A 17,558-nucleotide genomic window follows, 5' to 3' on the forward strand; every position below is an offset into this window, starting at 1 on the left:
TTTTATACATTTGTTTTAATCATTTAGATAAATTGAATTAAATTTTTACTGTACTGGGATGATTATTTACATTATTTTAATTATATAAATATGTTTGATTATATTTTAACAACACTGGAGTGATTATTCACATTTATGTTGATTGTAAATTAATTAAATAATATTTTTACTCCACTGGAGTAATTTTTTACATTATTGAAAAATATCAAAGACATTTGATTGAATTTAATGCATTGGAGTGATTTATAGAGTTATTTAAATTATTCAAATAAATTGTATTTTTTTTTTAATCACTGGAGTAATTATTTACATTTATCTTAATACCTGAAATACATTTAATCCTATTTTTACTACCCTGGGTGATTATTTATACTTATTTTAAAGATTTAAACAAAATTCATTGTTGTCGTTTTTTTTGCTTGTCATTGGTATTTATTAATTTATTCTTTTATCTTCTGATTCATTACCAAAATCCATAGTATTTACGTATTGTTTACGTCTTGTTTCATTTGTCAGTAGTTCGGTTTGTCCCTCTCGCTCGCCGTAGTCTCTCTGCGTAATCTAACTGACGTATCTCATCAGCCAATCATAACAGCCCAGCTTCGACCCTCAGCCAATCGGTGCTCAGCGGCTCGGAGGACACTTCCATTTATGGAGCTGCGGGCACTTCCTCGTTGAGGTGAGAGCTTCTAACGTGTCTGAGCGCGGAGGTGAGTCGGAACGGAGAGAAATCAAACAAAGATAACGACGTCACTCCTCCAGGCCAAGCGAAGTGAGGTCAGAGAGGGCGAGTTGACGTCATTATGGGGGTAAGTTAGCGCAAACGGTTTATATTGAGCTAATCTGCTAACAGACGTCTGACTTTAGGTAGTAACTGCGTCATAGCCTCACGTGATTGGCTCCTTTTAGTGATTGACAGCTCTGGGGTCCACTCATCCGCGGCTGTGAGCTGAACTGGCCATTCACAGTGAGGTCTTTCTTCAGAGTTGGTGTCATACCGGCTCTGCCGTGCTTCTGTTGGGTACTATTGTCCAATCACGGTGCTCCATGCTGTCTTGTGACTGACAGCGCTGTGGACCAATGAACGCTTCCTGGGCGTGTCTGTGATTGGTCCAATCTGCCTTTGTGGGCGGAACGTTGTGATGTTTTGTGATGGGATGGAAAATGGCGGCTGTTCAGAGAGCGTCTCAACTTTAAACCGAAGAACTCTGGCAGGAACAAAGCAGAGGGTTATTACCGGATTATTAACAGTTTATTAACAGATTATTTTAAATATTTAAGTGTTCTTTTATGTCATTAATACTGGCTCTGAACAGAGGTTTCTATCGGGTTTAATTTTAAAGTATCTCTAATTAAACGGAGAGGAGTGAACGAAGCTTTAGGATTTGTACTGAATTTTCTTAAAAAGGCGGGTTTTTACTTAATATTATCACATTTATCTTTTATATAAAGCTCCTCAGAATATTTCCGATCAAATAATCTGGATGAATAAGTAAGTAGAATAATCTTAAATAGCAAATAAAGGAGTTAACGGTTTATAGACCAATGAAGAGGGTCTGATAGGGTTATGTTAGGGATAGGTAAGTCAGGGTTAGTTAAGCTAAGTGAGGGTTTGGGTTAGTTAAGTCAGGGTTAGTTTAGTTAAGTCAGGGTTAGTTTGGTTTAGTCAGCGTTAGTTTAGTTAAGTCAGGGTAAGTGTTAGATAAGTCAGGGTTAGTTTGGTTAAGTCAGGGTAAGGGCTAGATAAGTCAGGTTTAGTTTAGATAAGTCATGGTAAGGGTTAGATAAGTCAGGGTTAGTTTAGATAAGTGAGGGTTTGGGCTAGTTTAGATAAGTCAGGGTTAGTGAAGTTAAGTTTGGGTTATCTAAGTCCCACTGTTTAATGGTCAGTACTTTAGTTTGGATAGATTTAGTGTAGTTAGGCTTAGTTAGGGTTATTTTAGTTTATTACGGGTTAGTTTAGTTTGGTCAGGCTTAATAAGGGCTACTTTAGCCTATGTCTGATGGTCATGGTTAGTTTTACTTTAGCCCATGTCTGATGGTCTGGCTCTCTCTATGGATTAATCAGTGCCCCTGCTCAGTAACATGGATGACTCTAAACCTCGCTACAGTAAAAGACTGGTGAGTTTAAAGGTACTTCATTACTATCTCTAACACTGTCATGTGTCCCATCTTTGGTCCATACCTCATGTTTAAAATAATCTGATGTCTGATATTTTAATGGGCATTAGAATCAAACAGCAGGAGTAAAAACTAAGTCTAATCCCATTTCCAAAAAGTTGGAGTGCTGATAATTAACAGGTGAAGTCTCTGAAACAGCTGAGAAATAGAACCTTGATTAAATGTTGAACTCTGGAGATGTTTAGAAACCTGCAGCTCTTGGAGCCTGCCTAAGAACAGTCCTTTGGTTTTAGAGGATGTTTTCAGGCAGCCTTAGATCTAAATAGGTTAAACTGACTCCTGCTGGGTGTATTGAGTTTTATTTGAAACCATGGCTGCATGTGGACAGAGATAGCTTTTCCAAATATGTCTCAATTTCTTCCTCACAGCGGGCGGGTACCCGACGGCGTTACCATGATGACGGCATCTCTGATGAAGAGATTGATGGGCGGAGGATGTTTGACCTGGAGGAGAAGGTCAGCAGTACGCGGTTCAGCTCCGACAGAGTGCTGCGGATGGAGGGGAAAGGTACGAGACCCTGTTTTCACCTCACATTAACATCTGTTTTAGACGCCACACGGCTCGGTGTAAGCAGTCTGATATCTGATTGCTCAGATTGATATAGAGGCGGTCTGGACTGGACTGGACTGGACAGGTTGTGTAAACAGTCATTAAATACCAGTCGTTAGCTGACGTGATCTACTCTGCCAGTGAACTAAAACCATGTCTTTGTTTATGTCTGTCCAGACTAGCTAGGGCTGATGGGAGTTTTCTTTTAAAGATCTGGGTTATTCATCTCAGCTCAGAGATCTGAGCCCATCTCTCTGCTCCTAAATTCATTTAAAAAATCTGATTTAATTCCATTATTAAAACATCCATACCAACATTCTTTTTCTTACGTTGTCTGTCCTTTGTTGGCAACCAGGAAAAGTGTTAAAATGCTGAATACACTCCATCAGGCTGCAGTGCATTATCTGAGCTCTCAGATTTATTTATTTTTTGTCCTGTCAGATCTGACATACGAGTTTGTGCAGAGAGGAGGACTGAGAGACCCCATCCTGTTTGAGAGACCCGAAGGACTTGGACTCAAGTAGGTCCCCTCAATATCCGCATCTCCATCCGTACTTCTTACCTCTTTGTCATCTTTGTCCTCATTTCCATCTCGTCTTCATCTTTGTCCTTGTTTCCTCCTTGTCCTCATCTTTGTCCGTTGTTCTGATTGTGTTGTTGTTGTTCTGATTGTGTTGTTGTTCTGATTGATTGTGTTTTTGCTGTTGTTGTGTCATGGTCTGATTGTGGTGGCATTGTGATTGTGTTGTTGTTCTGACTGTGTTATTTTTCTGACTGTGTTGATGTTGTTGTTGACCTGCAGGATGCCTGAACCGGACTTCAGTGTGAACGATGTGAAGATGTTTGTTGGTAAGTCTTCAGATGATTGTTTCTTTAATAAAATGTTTTTGTCAACAATCCTGGAGGATCTGGTGTGACTTGTTTGTTTGAGGGTTAATCAGCTGATGATGGTGTGGATGTGTCCCTCAGGGAGCCGGCGAATGATTGACGTGATGGACGTGAGCACTCAGAAGGGGACGGAGATGTCAATGGCTCAGTGGACGCGTTACTACGAAACTCCGCCCCCTCAGAGAGAGAAGCTCTACAACGTCATCAGTCTGGAGTTCAGCCACACCAAGCTGGAGACATTGGTCCACAGACCCACGACGGTACATAACTACACAATAAATACACAATAAATGCACAGTAGACGCACAGTAGACACACAGAAGACATGTCTGAGTCAACCCGCTCTGTTCTTCTCGGTGTCCGTGCTTTTCCAGGTGGATCTGATTGACTGGGTGGACAACATGTGGCCTCGACACCTGAAGGAGAGACAGAGAGACTCCACCAACTCCATCACTGACATGCAGTACCCCAAAGTCCAGAAGTAGGAAACCCCAACTTTGTTCTGAGGAAAGCATCCATCAGACTGTCTGAGAGTAGATATTTACAGTGTTCATGTGTGCAGGTACTGTCTGATGAGTGTGGAGGGCTGCTACACAGACTTCCACATCGACTTTGGAGGAACATCAGTGTGGTATCACATCCTGAGAGGAAGTAAGGTGGGACACGTTCTCATTATTCCCATTCAAACAGCGCTGTCTCTCTGTTTTCATGATAGGAGTTCATGATATGAAGAGGTGGAAAAGACTGAGGGGATGAAGACTGACACAGCTTCACTCGATAGAGTCATGAGAGAATAGAGGGCTCCATCACCATCTGAAGTTTAGTGAACAACTTTATCAGAGGGCCATGAGCTGAAACAACCCTGTGTTCTAGACTACAGGTGTTGATGGAGCTAACATCTCTGCACTGTTGAGCTTTCTTTAATTTCTGTCCCTTCGTGACATTATTGTAGGATTGAATGATTGTCTATTGTCTCATCCCATACATGCCTAGTTCATGTCATTCAGTCTGGGATTATGACTGTGTCTGAGATTATGACTATGTCTGGGATTATAACTGAGATTGGGACTGTTTTAGATTATGACTGTGAGATTATGTCTGTCTGAGATTATGACTGTTTTAGATTATGACTGAGGTTATGTCTGAGATTGACTGTCTGAGATTATGACTGTCTGAAATCATGATTGTAAGATTATAACTGTTTTAGATTGTGACTGAGATTCTGACTATGTCTGAGATTAGGACTGAGATTATGACTGTTTTAGATTGTGACTGAGATTATGACTGTTTAAGATTGTGACTGAGATTATGACTCTGAGATTACGACTGTTTTTTGATTGTGACTGAGATTATGACTGTTTTTGATTGTGACTGAGATTATGACTGTTTTTGATTGTGACTGAGATTATAACTGTGTTTTACCTGCGACTGTCTTTTTTTCCAGGTGTTCTGGCTAATCCCACCCACTCCTCAGAACCTGGAGCTGTATGAGAACTGGGTTCTGTCAGGGAAACAGGGTGATGTGTTTCTTGGAGACCGAGTGTCTGACTGTCAGAGGATCGAGCTGAAGCAGGGCAACACCTTCATCATCCCCTCAGGTTTCACACATTACCTTCAAATCCTCAACATTCACACCTCCTCTAATCGTCTTTGTTGGTCATTTAGCCTTGGCATTCCAATGAAAAAATCCCCCAAATTCCAGAAAAGTTTCTAGCAAAATTCTCCATATTAATTCCTGGTAATTCCCCCAAATATCCAAACAAATCGCCTAAATTTTCATGGAAATTCTTTAAATGTTTAAAGGATAGCTTTCAATCAGTTTTTCTAAAATTTAGGAATAAATGTCCCTAAATTTGCATGAAAATACTTGAAAATATCCAAGCAAATTCCCCAAAATATCAAAATAAATTGGTTATGATTAAAATATTCAATAAATTTGAGTCTTGATTTATCCATAAGGAGGTGGTGGGTCCTGACCATAGAGCAGGTGAGAACCCCTGCTTCAAATGCAACATTACAGCCTCATGATGGAGGAGTAGAGGTGGCGCTCCCAGCATGCTTTGAGCTGACAAGCAACCGTCTGAGGCACACAGAGAAAGAGTTGAATTTGTCATCATCATCTGGGGGTTTGTGGGGAGTGATGGTTTGTTTATAATCCTCAGGCTGGATCCACGCCGTCTACACTCCTGTGGACTCCATGGTGTTCGGAGGGAACTTCCTGCACAGTTTCAACATCCCCATGCAGCTCAACATCTGTAACATTGAAGACCGGACACGGGTAGGAGAACACACAGTCACACTCCTCTTAGTGTCTAAAACAACCTCAGTCATGACCCTGTTCTCCGTTGTCCTTTATAAAGGTTCCAGTCAAGTTCCGCTACCCATTCTACTACGAGATGTGTTGGTATGTGTTGGAGCGCTACGTGTTCAGCCTGACAAAGACATCATACCTCACGCCAGAGTTCCAGAAGTACTCACTGGGAATAGGTACGAGCAGAAGAACATTTTCTGAAGATTGGTTTAGTAAGAAATAGATCGTTTTCTGTAAAATGGTTTACTGGAGGTGATCGTTTTATGTAGAATGGTTATTGAGAAGTGGAACGTTTAATGTAGAATGGTTATTGAGAAGTAGAACGTTTAATGTAGAATGGTTATTGAGAAGTAGAACGTTTTATGTAGAATGGTTTACTGAGAAGTGGAACTTTTCCCTGCTTGTTTCCTGAGCAGTAAAACTTTTCCCTGCTTGTTTACTGAGCATTAGAACTTTTCTCTGCTTGTTTACTGAGCATTAGAACTTTTCTCTCTTTGTTTACTGAGCAGTAGAACGTGTCTACAATGTGATTTGTTTATAGCTTATTAGATGATGGAGGAATGCTTTTTTTTCTGGTCTTAGGTCTGAAGAAACCAGCTGGTGCTGAAGTGTCCTCTGAGCAGAAGGAGGAGAATGATGACGACGACGATGATGAAGATGAAGTGCAGCAGACAGACGGGGTTAGAGTGACTCCTCTGGAACTGGAAGGACTCTGGAACCTTCTTGGTAAACTGGAATCTCTGCCGTCCAATAAGAAGTGTGTTCCTGCAGGAATCCACAACGCCCCGGCCCTTATCACTCACATTAAGGTCTGTATGTGTGGATTAGATTACAGCTCCAGCCTAATCTCAGGCTCTCCTTCAGGTCTAACGAAGTCTCCTCTCTGCAGGCTCTCCTGAAGGAACACGCCAATGATAACCCCAAACTGTCGTACACGGGGAAGCCCATCGTACGGTGGCCTAAAAGAGTAAGCACAGCACACGCTGATGGTGACTGAAGGTGGACAGACAATGATGAGATTCAATGACCCAGATGGTTCTGTATGTCTTTCAGCCATCCTGGTATCAGCCTCCCCCTCCTCCTCCTCCACCTCCACGACCTAAACTGGCCAACACTCCCATCATTCCACGCCCACAGAAGCCCGCCTCCTCCATGTCAGTGCTGAGACGCCGCAGAGTCAGGTAACACGGTCATGCTTTGATGGTTTGGTCAATTGATCTGATGGAAAACAAACTTTCTAAATAACTTGTAGAACAGCTGTGTTATTATTAAATAGTCATGTTTGTATTCAGCACCACTGACTACTGAATGTAAGTACTTGTACTCTTTCCTTGTCTGGAATAATGTGGTGATGGTGCATCCCTAAAGTCTATTTTCCAATTGTGTTTAATTATTTTGGCAGGTGTAAGCGCTGTGAGGCGTGTATGAGGGCAGAGTGTGGCGAGTGTAACTTCTGCAGAGACATGAAGAAGTTTGGAGGGCCGGGTAAACTCAAACAGACCTGTGTGCTCCGCCAGTGTCTCTCTGTACGTCTAAACCATCATCGCCACAATAAACCTTTTTTTATTGGTGCTTTAGATCCCTGTTAATCTTACTGTGTGGTTTGTGGCTTCATCCCCTCAGCCTGGCCTCCCTCTCTCGGCCGTGTGTGAGATCTGTAAAGAGCCGAACCAGGAGGAGACTGGAGACCCCTCGCTAATCCTTATGGAGTGTTCCAACTGTGCTCAGATCGTCCATCCTGCATGTCTGACGGTAACAGGCAGCACAGTTCTATGGCCATATTAAAGAATACTACAATATCGATGAGTTAACTAGCTACAATATGGCATCATCAGTGTGATAAAAATGCACAGTCAAAATCCACCTAACCTAGCTATAATACAGCAGTAAAGCAAGCTCATCTACTGTAATACGGTAGTTGAGCTCAGCTAAGATAATAATTTAGATGAGCTCATTTACTGTAATACGGTAGTTGAGCTCAGCTACAATCAAAGGTTTTGATTTGAGAATGCCAGCCCTGATCATTGCCCCAGCCCTGTCCTAAACATCTTTTAGTCACTGAGTGTTTGATGTTGTTCTTCTCTCTTCCTGGTCTCATCGTCTTGTCTGGCCCGTGGGCAGATTCAGGGAGAAGGCGTGGTCAACAAAGACCTGCCCAGCTGCTGGGAGTGTCCAAAGTGTGTTCAGGGCATCACCGACCCTGAGGTAAACCTTCACTTACCCTCTGTGTTTGACTGTGTTTGTACTAACAGCTACTGTCTCTGTTTTCATGTCTACTTACTGGTCATTTTATCAGGTACACTTGTTCAGCTGCTCATTAGCGCAAACCTCCAACCAGCCAGTCACATGGCAACAACCATGTAGACATGGTGAAGGTCAACCTGAGGTTCAGAAAAGTGTCACATTGTGATATCAGGGCTCTAGCCCACTAACAGCCACCAGCTGATAAGTGCAGGTCGTTTCAGGTTGGTGAGTGAATTTCAGGTGACTGTGCCATATCACAGGTAAAATGTTAGTACTGCTGCTGCTGCCACCTATAATACGGTAGTTGAGCTCATCCACTAGCTATAATACGGTAGTTGAGCTCATCCACCTGCTACATCACCATAGTTAAGCTCATCTTATAATAGTGTAGAAGGTGTCACAGCAGGTGTCAGTCTGATCAACTAAGAACAGACAACAGAGGCTCCAGAGTCCCTAAAATCAGAGGTTAGAAGACTGAAACCATGTCTCCTCATGTAATGGGTCCGGGTTTCTGCTGCCATCTTTCTGATGGTCAGCCTGACCTCCAGGTCATCCTCTCCACCATGCTCACTTACAGGAACAGCTGCCGCCTGGTTGGATATCTACCTAACTGAGCAGGTGAACAGGTGCACCAATTAAAGTGACTGATTTCTCACTGGTTTACTTCCTGGAGTTGTGATTGGTTGATATGGCTGTCAGTCATCAGGCAGTGACGAGTCTCTGGCTGCAGGCCACCAGCAGCAGGTCCGTCCCCGTGGGCCCCTGGTCCTCCGGCTGGGCCCCGGGCCCTCTGGGGCCTCCCAGCAGGACGGGGAGGTGGTCCGCTGCGGTTTCTTCCCTCCTCCTCCTCCTCCTCCTCTCTCCTGCTGCTCCTCCTCCTCCTCAGCCTCTCTGCTCTTGGTGGCGGCCCCTCTGCCTTCTCAGCCAATCAGCTCGAGACTGGTGAGAGGAGCCGCCTACTCTTATTCAGCCTGACCCCTGCGATTCACCCCGCCCCCCGAATTTTCCCCCCCTCTGTCGCATGAACCCTCCCATCATCCTTTTCTCACTCCTTTACAGTGAACAGACCGCTCTTATTTTGGAATCTGACAGGATGAGCTCCTGAGCGTGCTCTCTTCATGCTCTCTCTCTCCTCCTCCATGCTGTCGTGTCTTCACTCACATTACCTCTGTGGTTTTAGTCTCAGTAGGGCTGCACCATCAGTCACAGTCATATTTACCACTATGCCAGCCTTTAGTTTGGATAGGGACACTCTTAGGGGAGTGATTTAAAATCTGGATAAACACAGATCATAGTATCAGACGAACCAGTGACGATCAGTAGAATTTGGATTTTTTTTTTTTTGCAGAAAGAAACTGTTTAATGTCAAAGTGAAAACATATTTCTACAAAGTTATTTCAGTTAAATAAAATATGTGATGTAAAATCAGTGACTGCAATAATATTCTCCCCTTTAAAGTGACTGAGCTAATCCAACAGACGTCCAGACAGTTGGTTAGCAGTCTCACAGTTAGAGAAATGAGGATCAGCTGGGGTCAGTGAATGCGTCTCAGTGATTGTACTATAAAGACACCTCTGTCAGGAACGTCCAGTCACTGGTTCATCAGTATTCCTGGCTACCATTACACCATGAAGACAAAAGAACACTCAGAGTAAAGGTTATTGAAAAGTCTAAGTCAGTTGGTTCTTCACCAGTCAAAGCCAGAGTTTACCAAAAGGCATGTGGGAGACTCCAAGGTCAAGAGGAAGAAAGTTCTTTTGTTCCGATGAGACCAGAATGGAGCTTTTTGACCATCAGACAAGACCCCAAATACTGACATCGCCACAAACACAACATCCCCACTATGGAGCATGGTGGTTGCAGCATCGTGCTGTGGGGATGCTTTTCAGCAGCATCGTGCTGCAGGGATGATTCTCAGCAGCATAATGCTGTGGGGATGCTTCTCAGCAGCATTGTGCTGTGGGGATGCTTCTCAGCAGCCGGCTCTGGTTTAAAGACAACAAGGGGAATGTACTGGATTGGCTGAGTCAAAGCCCAGACCTCAATCCAACAGAGGATTAGTGTCTGGACTTGAAAAGGGCCGTTCACTCCTGATCCCTGATCAACCCTGACAGAGCTTTAGCAGTTTATCGAGGAAGAATGGAGTGAAATGCCAGAGTCCAGATGTTTGAGCCTGACTGAGACCTATCCACACAGACTCAGAGCTGTGACTGCAGACAAAGGAGACTCTACTAAACACTGATGAGGAGGAGGAATATTTATGCAGTCACTGAGTTTTATCTGACATTACTTTGTAGAAATCTGTTTTCACTTTGATATTAGAGGGGGATTTCTGTGTAAAAAGCCAAATTCTATTGACCATGATTAATTTATAAAATCAATAAAATTGAGAAACATCTAAAGGTGTCAGTACTTTTATAAAGGCACTGTTTTAGACAGTAGCAGGCCTTTATATGAAGGAGGGTTATTATATTGAGTCAGCAATCATTGGTATGTGAATACGGTCAACCGTTGTTGTAGTTAATTTTAATCCTGTTGAATTTTGTCCTTTCAGGAGCACCATAGATAGGGTATTGTAGCTAGGCAGCAGCATGATGCGTGACATCCCCTCTGACAGTGAAACCATAATCAATCATGCTGTGCTGAAATAAAGCTGCTGCTTATAAAGGACCTGATTCCAACTCTGCACGTAGACTCTGGATTCGGTCCTCTAAATTTTGAATTTGTCTGTTGTGTTTCCATGTTTGCAAGTTTTTCCTCCTGATGAATATAAAACTCTTAATCAGACATCAGGTCTGACACTACAGCAGTAGAGATGACCTCTGACCTTTAGAGCCAGGTACACATGAGGTGGTTGTCATTGGTCATAATATTTGGAGCTAAGCTGACATTGGCATCAACATCAGAAACGCATTGAAAACATGGATCTGTTGTAATCATCTATATTTAAATTAATTAAACCTTTTAGTGTGGTTAAATAGAATAAATCAGTGATGAACTTTAGATCATCCTTATTGATGATCAGCTCTGAGCTCTTTCTGTTTGACAGGATAATAACTGTCTCCCCCTCTTCCCCCTCCCCAGCAGTCTAAGGGACACAAAGCTGAAGGCCTCCCTCTGGTGAGTCTTTCTCATTTCAACTCCTTCACTCCTTTGTGACTTTACTTCCTTTCTTTGTTCATTTTATTTCACTTAATTCTTACATGTTTTCATCTCCTCACTATATCTCCCTTCCTCTCTCAATGTCTCTTTCCCTCCTCTTCCTCTGCTCCTGTCCTCCCTACATTTCCCTCCATCCGCTCCTCCTCTTCCTCTTCCAGAAACGTAAATCTTCGTCTCTGTTGGACGCTCGGATGGCAAAGATTTACAGACGACATAGACACAGCCGTGATGGAGACGACTCTGCTAGTGATGATGAAGATGAAGGTCAGTGATGACTCTTCGTCTGTTACACAATAGGAACTGACCCTTTAACAAGCCCTAAGCTTCATTGTTATTGTGAGTAGGTGAGATAAAATGTCTGGTGTCTTCCCATCTACTTTCTACAAACAGATTAAAAGATGAGTTAGACCTTACTAAGCTAGAGTTTGATTTACAGACTAACTAAAGCCAGAGTTTGATGTACAGAGTAACTCAAGCCAAAGTTTGATTTATAGAGTAACTAAAGCCAGAGTTTGATTTAAAGAGTAACTAGAGCCAGAGTTTGATCTACAGACTAACTAAAGCCAGAGTTTTAATCGTAGAGTTAAATTAGATTCATTAGAGGTTTTTAACAGTTCTGACTCCATAGATGTCTCTCAGAAAGTCGCCTAGCTGTTGTTGCTTTGAGAGGGGGCTCTGATTGGTTGGTCTGTGGACCAATCATAGGCTTTATTAAATATGTCCAATTATAAAAAAAACTAACTAACTTGTGTATCTGTGCATGTTCAGCCTCTCAGCGCAGGAAGATGGCGCTCCACGCTCGTGGCGGCGTCCACTCAGCCAGGAGGGGCTTCAGTGCTAACAGGAGGGGCCTACTGAGAGGAGGCTCCGCCCACAGAGGGAGTAGAGGTGGAGTCATACCTGGCTCGTCCTCCGTCCTCAAACTGAAGCGAGGCGTCGGGGTGAGGGAAGGGGGACGGAGGGGGAGGGGGGTGAGGCTGAGGGGGGGCTCCAGGATGCAGCGTCGAGGAGATGAGTCAGAGGAGGAGTCAGATGATGAGGATGACGATGATGAAGAGGAGGAGGAGGAAGAGGAGGACGAGGAGGAGGAGGACAGTGAGGATGGAGGGAAAGAGCGCCGACAGCGTCACCGCCGACGGAGACGACGAATGGATGATGATGAGGAGGATGACAGTGAAGGGAGGGACTATGATCCTGAGGAAGAGGAGCTAGATACCCTGGAGGATGAAGAGGAGGAGGAGGAAGAGGAGGGAAGGTGGGACTCAGACCCTGAACCTCCAGTCCTCCTGGTATCAGACCTGAACGACGACCTGCTGAGTGGATCCTACCTCACTGTGACCCTACAGCGCCCCCACAAGGCCCGGACGCACACAGGTCTGTACACATTTAAGTGGGTGATACCAACACGTGTGGATGGATTCTGTTGTATTCACTCTGGTCTGTACTTTGCTGTGTCTCTGTTCAGGCTCCATTGTTCCAAAGCTGGAGGCTGCTGTGTCCCAGCGGTCAGCAGGGGGCGCAGCAGGTCAGCAGACCTTCATCCAGAGGAAGACTCTGTCCAAACCTCATCGACCCAAGACCTGTGACAGTGAGAGCACCACACCACGAGGACCCGGAAGGTAACTACTACTGGTGTTACAAATCCAGATGAAGGGGGGCCTCTGAACCCTGGGGCTGTGCTGCTATCTTAGCCTTAGTTATACCTTACATATTAAGCCCTGGTTTATCTCTGTCTGACATGGGAACTGCAGACTTGGTTGTAATGAGGGGCGGTTCATCATTACAGTACTCACTAGTTAGATTGATTTCTCTGTGATTTCCTAGGCCTCGTCTGCGGGGCAATCATGGTGACAGAGGAACCAAAGATGGCTCGGGATCTTCATCAGAAGAAGAGGCTCCTCCACCCTCATCCACCCTGTCTCCCCCCTCCCTGCTGTCCCTCCCTTCCTTTAAGGATGTAGGGAACGATGGTGGAGGAGAGAAGGAAGTCTGGGTGTCCGTCTTCAGTTTCCTCCACCGTGCCGAGCTGCTCAACTGTATGACTGTCTGCAAGGCGTGGTACAAGTGGTATGATTCATGCACATGCTCACTAACATCTGCAAACTAATTCTAATGATCGTCAAACTAACGTTAATATCAGTCAGAGATAACCTGAGGAAATACTCACGTCAGAGTTTAAATGATGATTTCTTGTATTCAGGGTGAATCCATCCAAACATACCTGGTCTTCTGTGTGGAGGTCATCCCCCCTAACCCTAATGACTGGATGTTCCATCCTTGGTGTTTGTGATAATTGTCAGTGAGTCTTTCTCATCACTGTGGAGGAATGTTGTCCCACACTTCTTGCACAATTGTTGTAATTCAGCCACATTGGAGGATTTTCCAGCATGAACGGCCTGTTTAAGGTCATGCCACAGCATCTCAGTCAGATCTAACTCCAGACTTTTACTAAATCACTCCAGAACCTTATTTAGTTTTTAGTCCATTCAGAGGTGGACTTGCTGGTGTGTTTGGGATCATTGTCCTGCTCCACAACCCAAGTGTGCTTGATCTTGAGGTTATGAACTGATGGCCAGACATTCTCCTTCAGGATTTTCTGCTAAAGAGCAGAATTCATGGTTCTAGTTGTCCAGGTCCTGGTCCCGACCATCACACTGCCACCACCATGTCTGACGGTTGGTCTGATGTTCTTCTGATGAAATGCTGGGTTAGTTCAACTCCAGATAGAAAACTTTTTAAAAAGTCCAAATTTTGTTTCATTATTCAACTGAATATTTCTCCTAAAGTCTTGGGGATCATTCGGATGTTTATAGTCAAATGTGAGACAAGTCTTGGTGTTCTTGTTGGTAAGCAGTGGTGCTGGCCTTGGAACTCTCCCATGATGCCATTGTTGCCCAGTCTCTTTCTTATCTTTGATTCATGAACTCAGACCTTAACTGAGTCAGTGAGGCTTGCAGGTCTTTGGATGTTGTTCTGGGTTCTTCTGGGACCTCCTGGATGAGTCCATGTTCTCTTAGAGTCATGTTTGTAGGCCAGCCACTCCTGGGAAGGTTCACCACTGTTCAGTTTTCTCCACTTGTGGATATGGCTCTCAGCATGGTTGTCTGGAGTCCCAAAGCCTTAGAAATGTCTTTGTAACCCTTTCAGACTGAAAGATGTCAGTGACTTTCTTGAATTTCTTTAGATGGTTCCATGATGTGTTGGAGATCTTTTAGCCTACTTCACTGTCAGACAGGTTTTAGTTAAGGGATTTCTGAATCCAACAGGTCTGGCAGTAATCAGGTCTGGGTGTGGATAGTCAAACTGAACTCAGCTTTATAAAGATGTGGTTAATCAGAGTTAATTCATGATTTAACAAGGGGGAAGGCTTTTTTACTCAGGACCAGGTAGGTTTGGATGGATTACCCTTAATAAAAGCCATCATTATTTAAACACTGACTTTAGCATTTACTCAGGTTATCTCTGTCTGATATTATTAGTTTGATGATCTCAAACATTTAAGTGCGAAAAAAACCTGTAAATGTTCCTCTCTTTATCAGGAGCTGTGATAAACGTCTGTGGAGTCACATCGATGTCAGTCGCTGCAGTCCTCTCTCCAATCAGTCTCTGGCTGGACTCATCAAACGCCAGCCGTCCTCTCTGGACCTGTCCTGGACCCCGATCGCTAAGAGACAGCTCACCTGCCTGCTCACCAGGCTGCCAGGTAACCACAGACCCACATCTGCTCCCCTCATGTCTTCTGTAAGAGTACTTGATCCTGATTGGCTGAAGGCTGTCATAATAGAGTTTCTACAGTAACAGTCTAGGATGAGGCCCTTGGTCTGTAGGGTCTCACCGACAGGCGCCTAACGGGGGGTTCTACTGTTGGAGTTCAGTTTTATTCCTGTGTGACGAGGTCTGTCCCTGATGGCGGTCTAGGTCTGAGGGAGCTGAGAGTGGCCGGTCTACCGTGGTCGTGCCTGTCCGCTCTGGCATCTCCGACTCTGCCCTGTCTGCGTCTGCTCGACCTGCGATGGTGTGAAGGGATCAGAGACGCACAGCTCAAAGAGGTCATCCTCCCGTCAGGTAGGAACCCTGAGACCAGAACCGTCACAGTCCCAGACTTAAGCTGATTCTTTTTAGTCTGATTAAGACCACCGCTCCTCTCCAGATTCACCCTCTGAGACCAGAATCAGGTTTGAGCAGTTAGAACAGAACTCTGGTCTTCACCTTAAACTCCTCTCTGTCTCCTCTGTCCCCTGTCCTCAGACTCGGACTCATCCCGCAGCAGGCTGAGGAGCATGCAGACTCTACGACTGTCTGGTCTGGAGGTGAGTGAGTCCTCGCTCCGGTTGCTGCAGAGACACATGCCTCAGCTGCAGAGACTGGACCTGTCCCACTGTAAGGACGTCTGTGATTCGTCCATCACTCTGCTCACTGCAGCGGGGACACACACCAGACACAACCTGACTGAGCTCTACCTGGCAGGTACGCACACACCACACAACCTGACCAAGCTCTATCTGGCAGGTACACACATTCAGCACAGTCTGGCCGTCTATGATCAAACCATCCTTCCCCATTCTCTCAGCAAACATCTGTGGACCTTAGGCCAGTCTAGTAAACATGTTTAGACCACTCAGACCCAGTCCTAGCTGACCCTGATGGTCCTCTTTACCTAGACATCATTCTGAGCACCACTTCTGTTCTCTAGCAGGCTTTTTTACATTTTTAACACAGTAAATGAACTGACAGTGGTTTTAGAAACGGTCTCTTACAGCCAGACATCACTGGAACACACAGACAAGTGTCTGTTGTTGAAAATCTCAAGGCAAAATAACAGAACATGTCTGTCATTGAAGTGCTCCATGAAAGTACCCAAAGTGATTCCTCCTGTAGGCAATAAACAATCTTTAAGGCATAACTTACTCTCTGTCCTCCTGTCTCTCTGTCCTCCTGTCTCTCTGTCCTCCTGTCTCTCTGACTTACTCTCCTTCCTCCTGTCTCTCTGTCTGTCTTACTCTCTGTCCTCCTGTCTCTCTGTCTGTCTTACTCTCTGTCCTCCTGTCTGTCCATCCAGGCTGCAGCGAGCTGACAGACAGCTGTCTCTCCTACCTGAAGCGTCTGTCGTCCCTATCTCTGCTGGACCTGCGTGGATGTTCGGCAGTGAGCAGACGAGCGTGTGACGCCTTCATCTCTGATTTGTCTCACATCGCCGTCTACTGTATGATGGAGGAGAAGCTCATCCAGCGCATCGACTGACACTAGAGACAGATAGATGCTAACTCACTGCTCTTCATGTTTAAAACTCCAAACCAACATCGCTGACAACGTCAACGAGAGAGTCCCTCAGCCGGCTTCTCCTGTTAGTGACTAAACCAGACTTTCTGAGCATTCCCCATAGCTCCCCGTCAGACCTTGGCTGGACCAGACCTTCTGAGAGTGCTCCATAGCTCCCTGTCAGTCACAGACTGGTCCAGGCCTTCTGAGCATGCTCCATAGCTCCCTGTCTGACCCAGACTGGACCAGGCCTTCTGAGCATGCTCCATAGCTCCCTGTCTGAGCCAGACTGGACCAGGCCTTCTGAGCATGTTCCATAGCTCCCTGTCTGACCCAGACTGGACCAGGCCTTCTGAGCATGCTCCATAGCTCCCTGTCTGACCCAGACTGGACCAGGCCTTCTGAGCATGCTCCATAGCTCCCTGTCTGACCCAGACTGGACCAGGCCTTTTGAGCATGCTCCATAGCTCCCTGTCTGAGCTAGACTGGACCAGGCCTTCTGAGCATGCTCCATAGCTCCCTGTCTGACCCAGACTGGACCAGGCCTTCTGAGCATGCTCCATAGCTCTTGCTGACTGTTTTGATGTTTGTTCCAGCTGAGGGTTGATGTTGTTTCTGTACATTTTTTTCTCTGAGTAAAAAATTAAAAGTGAAATGTTTGTGAAAGTGTTTCTTGTCTCCTCAGATAAACATTAAAACCTTTTCCACTGCTGTCTCCATGATTTTATTTCTGCTGCAGCTCAGAGGCAGATGGGACGACGGTCAGGGACAGAACAGTCACCATCTATCCTAACACCCACAGTTATTATTATGGGATGGCTTATTCACTGTTGTTGGTAGGATGGTTAAAATATTGAGATGATATTGGGATGATAAACTGTTTTCATTGAGTGTCCACTGGATATAGCGATAGAACGTCTCACTCAGAGAGTGTTCAGACCACATTCACTGTTTAAGTTTGGTT

At 44.9% G+C, this 17,558-nt stretch overlaps 1 protein-coding gene across 5 annotated transcripts; it reads left to right on the forward strand.

Annotated features, from left to right (window-relative positions):
• The first annotated feature begins 665 nt into the window (after nucleotides 1-665).
• On the forward strand, nucleotides 666-17,297 carry kdm2aa (lysine (K)-specific demethylase 2Aa). Of its 5 annotated transcripts, none has more exons than XM_041785224.1 (26): nucleotides 666-809; nucleotides 2,069-2,121; nucleotides 2,550-2,688; nucleotides 3,172-3,250; nucleotides 3,533-3,579; nucleotides 3,700-3,878; nucleotides 3,993-4,099; nucleotides 4,181-4,274; nucleotides 5,063-5,216; nucleotides 5,781-5,896; nucleotides 5,979-6,105; nucleotides 6,512-6,738; nucleotides 6,819-6,896; nucleotides 6,983-7,110; nucleotides 7,332-7,455; nucleotides 7,553-7,681; nucleotides 8,051-8,134; nucleotides 11,258-11,293; nucleotides 11,494-11,599; nucleotides 12,104-12,709; nucleotides 12,801-12,954; nucleotides 13,160-13,402; nucleotides 14,875-15,038; nucleotides 15,254-15,400; nucleotides 15,584-15,802; nucleotides 16,395-17,297. In XM_041785224.1, exons 2-26 carry the CDS (start codon nucleotides 2,086-2,088, stop codon nucleotides 16,574-16,576), a joined length of 3,705 nt encoding a protein of 1,234 aa, XP_041641158.1. In that variant the 5' UTR covers nucleotides 666-809; nucleotides 2,069-2,085; the 3' UTR covers nucleotides 16,577-17,297. The 5 variants fall into 5 exon arrangements, with proteins under 5 accessions (XP_041641158.1, XP_041641160.1, XP_041641156.1 ...); XM_041785222.1 differs by lacking the exon at nucleotides 666-809 and adding an exon at nucleotides 1,120-1,492 and having other exon boundaries at nucleotides 11,261-11,293; XM_041785221.1 differs by lacking the exon at nucleotides 666-809 and adding an exon at nucleotides 1,122-1,492.
• The last annotated feature ends 261 nt before the right edge of the window (nucleotides 17,298-17,558 follow it).

This window comes from Cheilinus undulatus, linkage group 4 (genome assembly GCF_018320785.1).
Source record: "Cheilinus undulatus linkage group 4, ASM1832078v1, whole genome shotgun sequence".
Classification (NCBI taxonomy): Eukaryota; Metazoa; Chordata; class Actinopteri; order Labriformes; family Labridae; genus Cheilinus; species Cheilinus undulatus.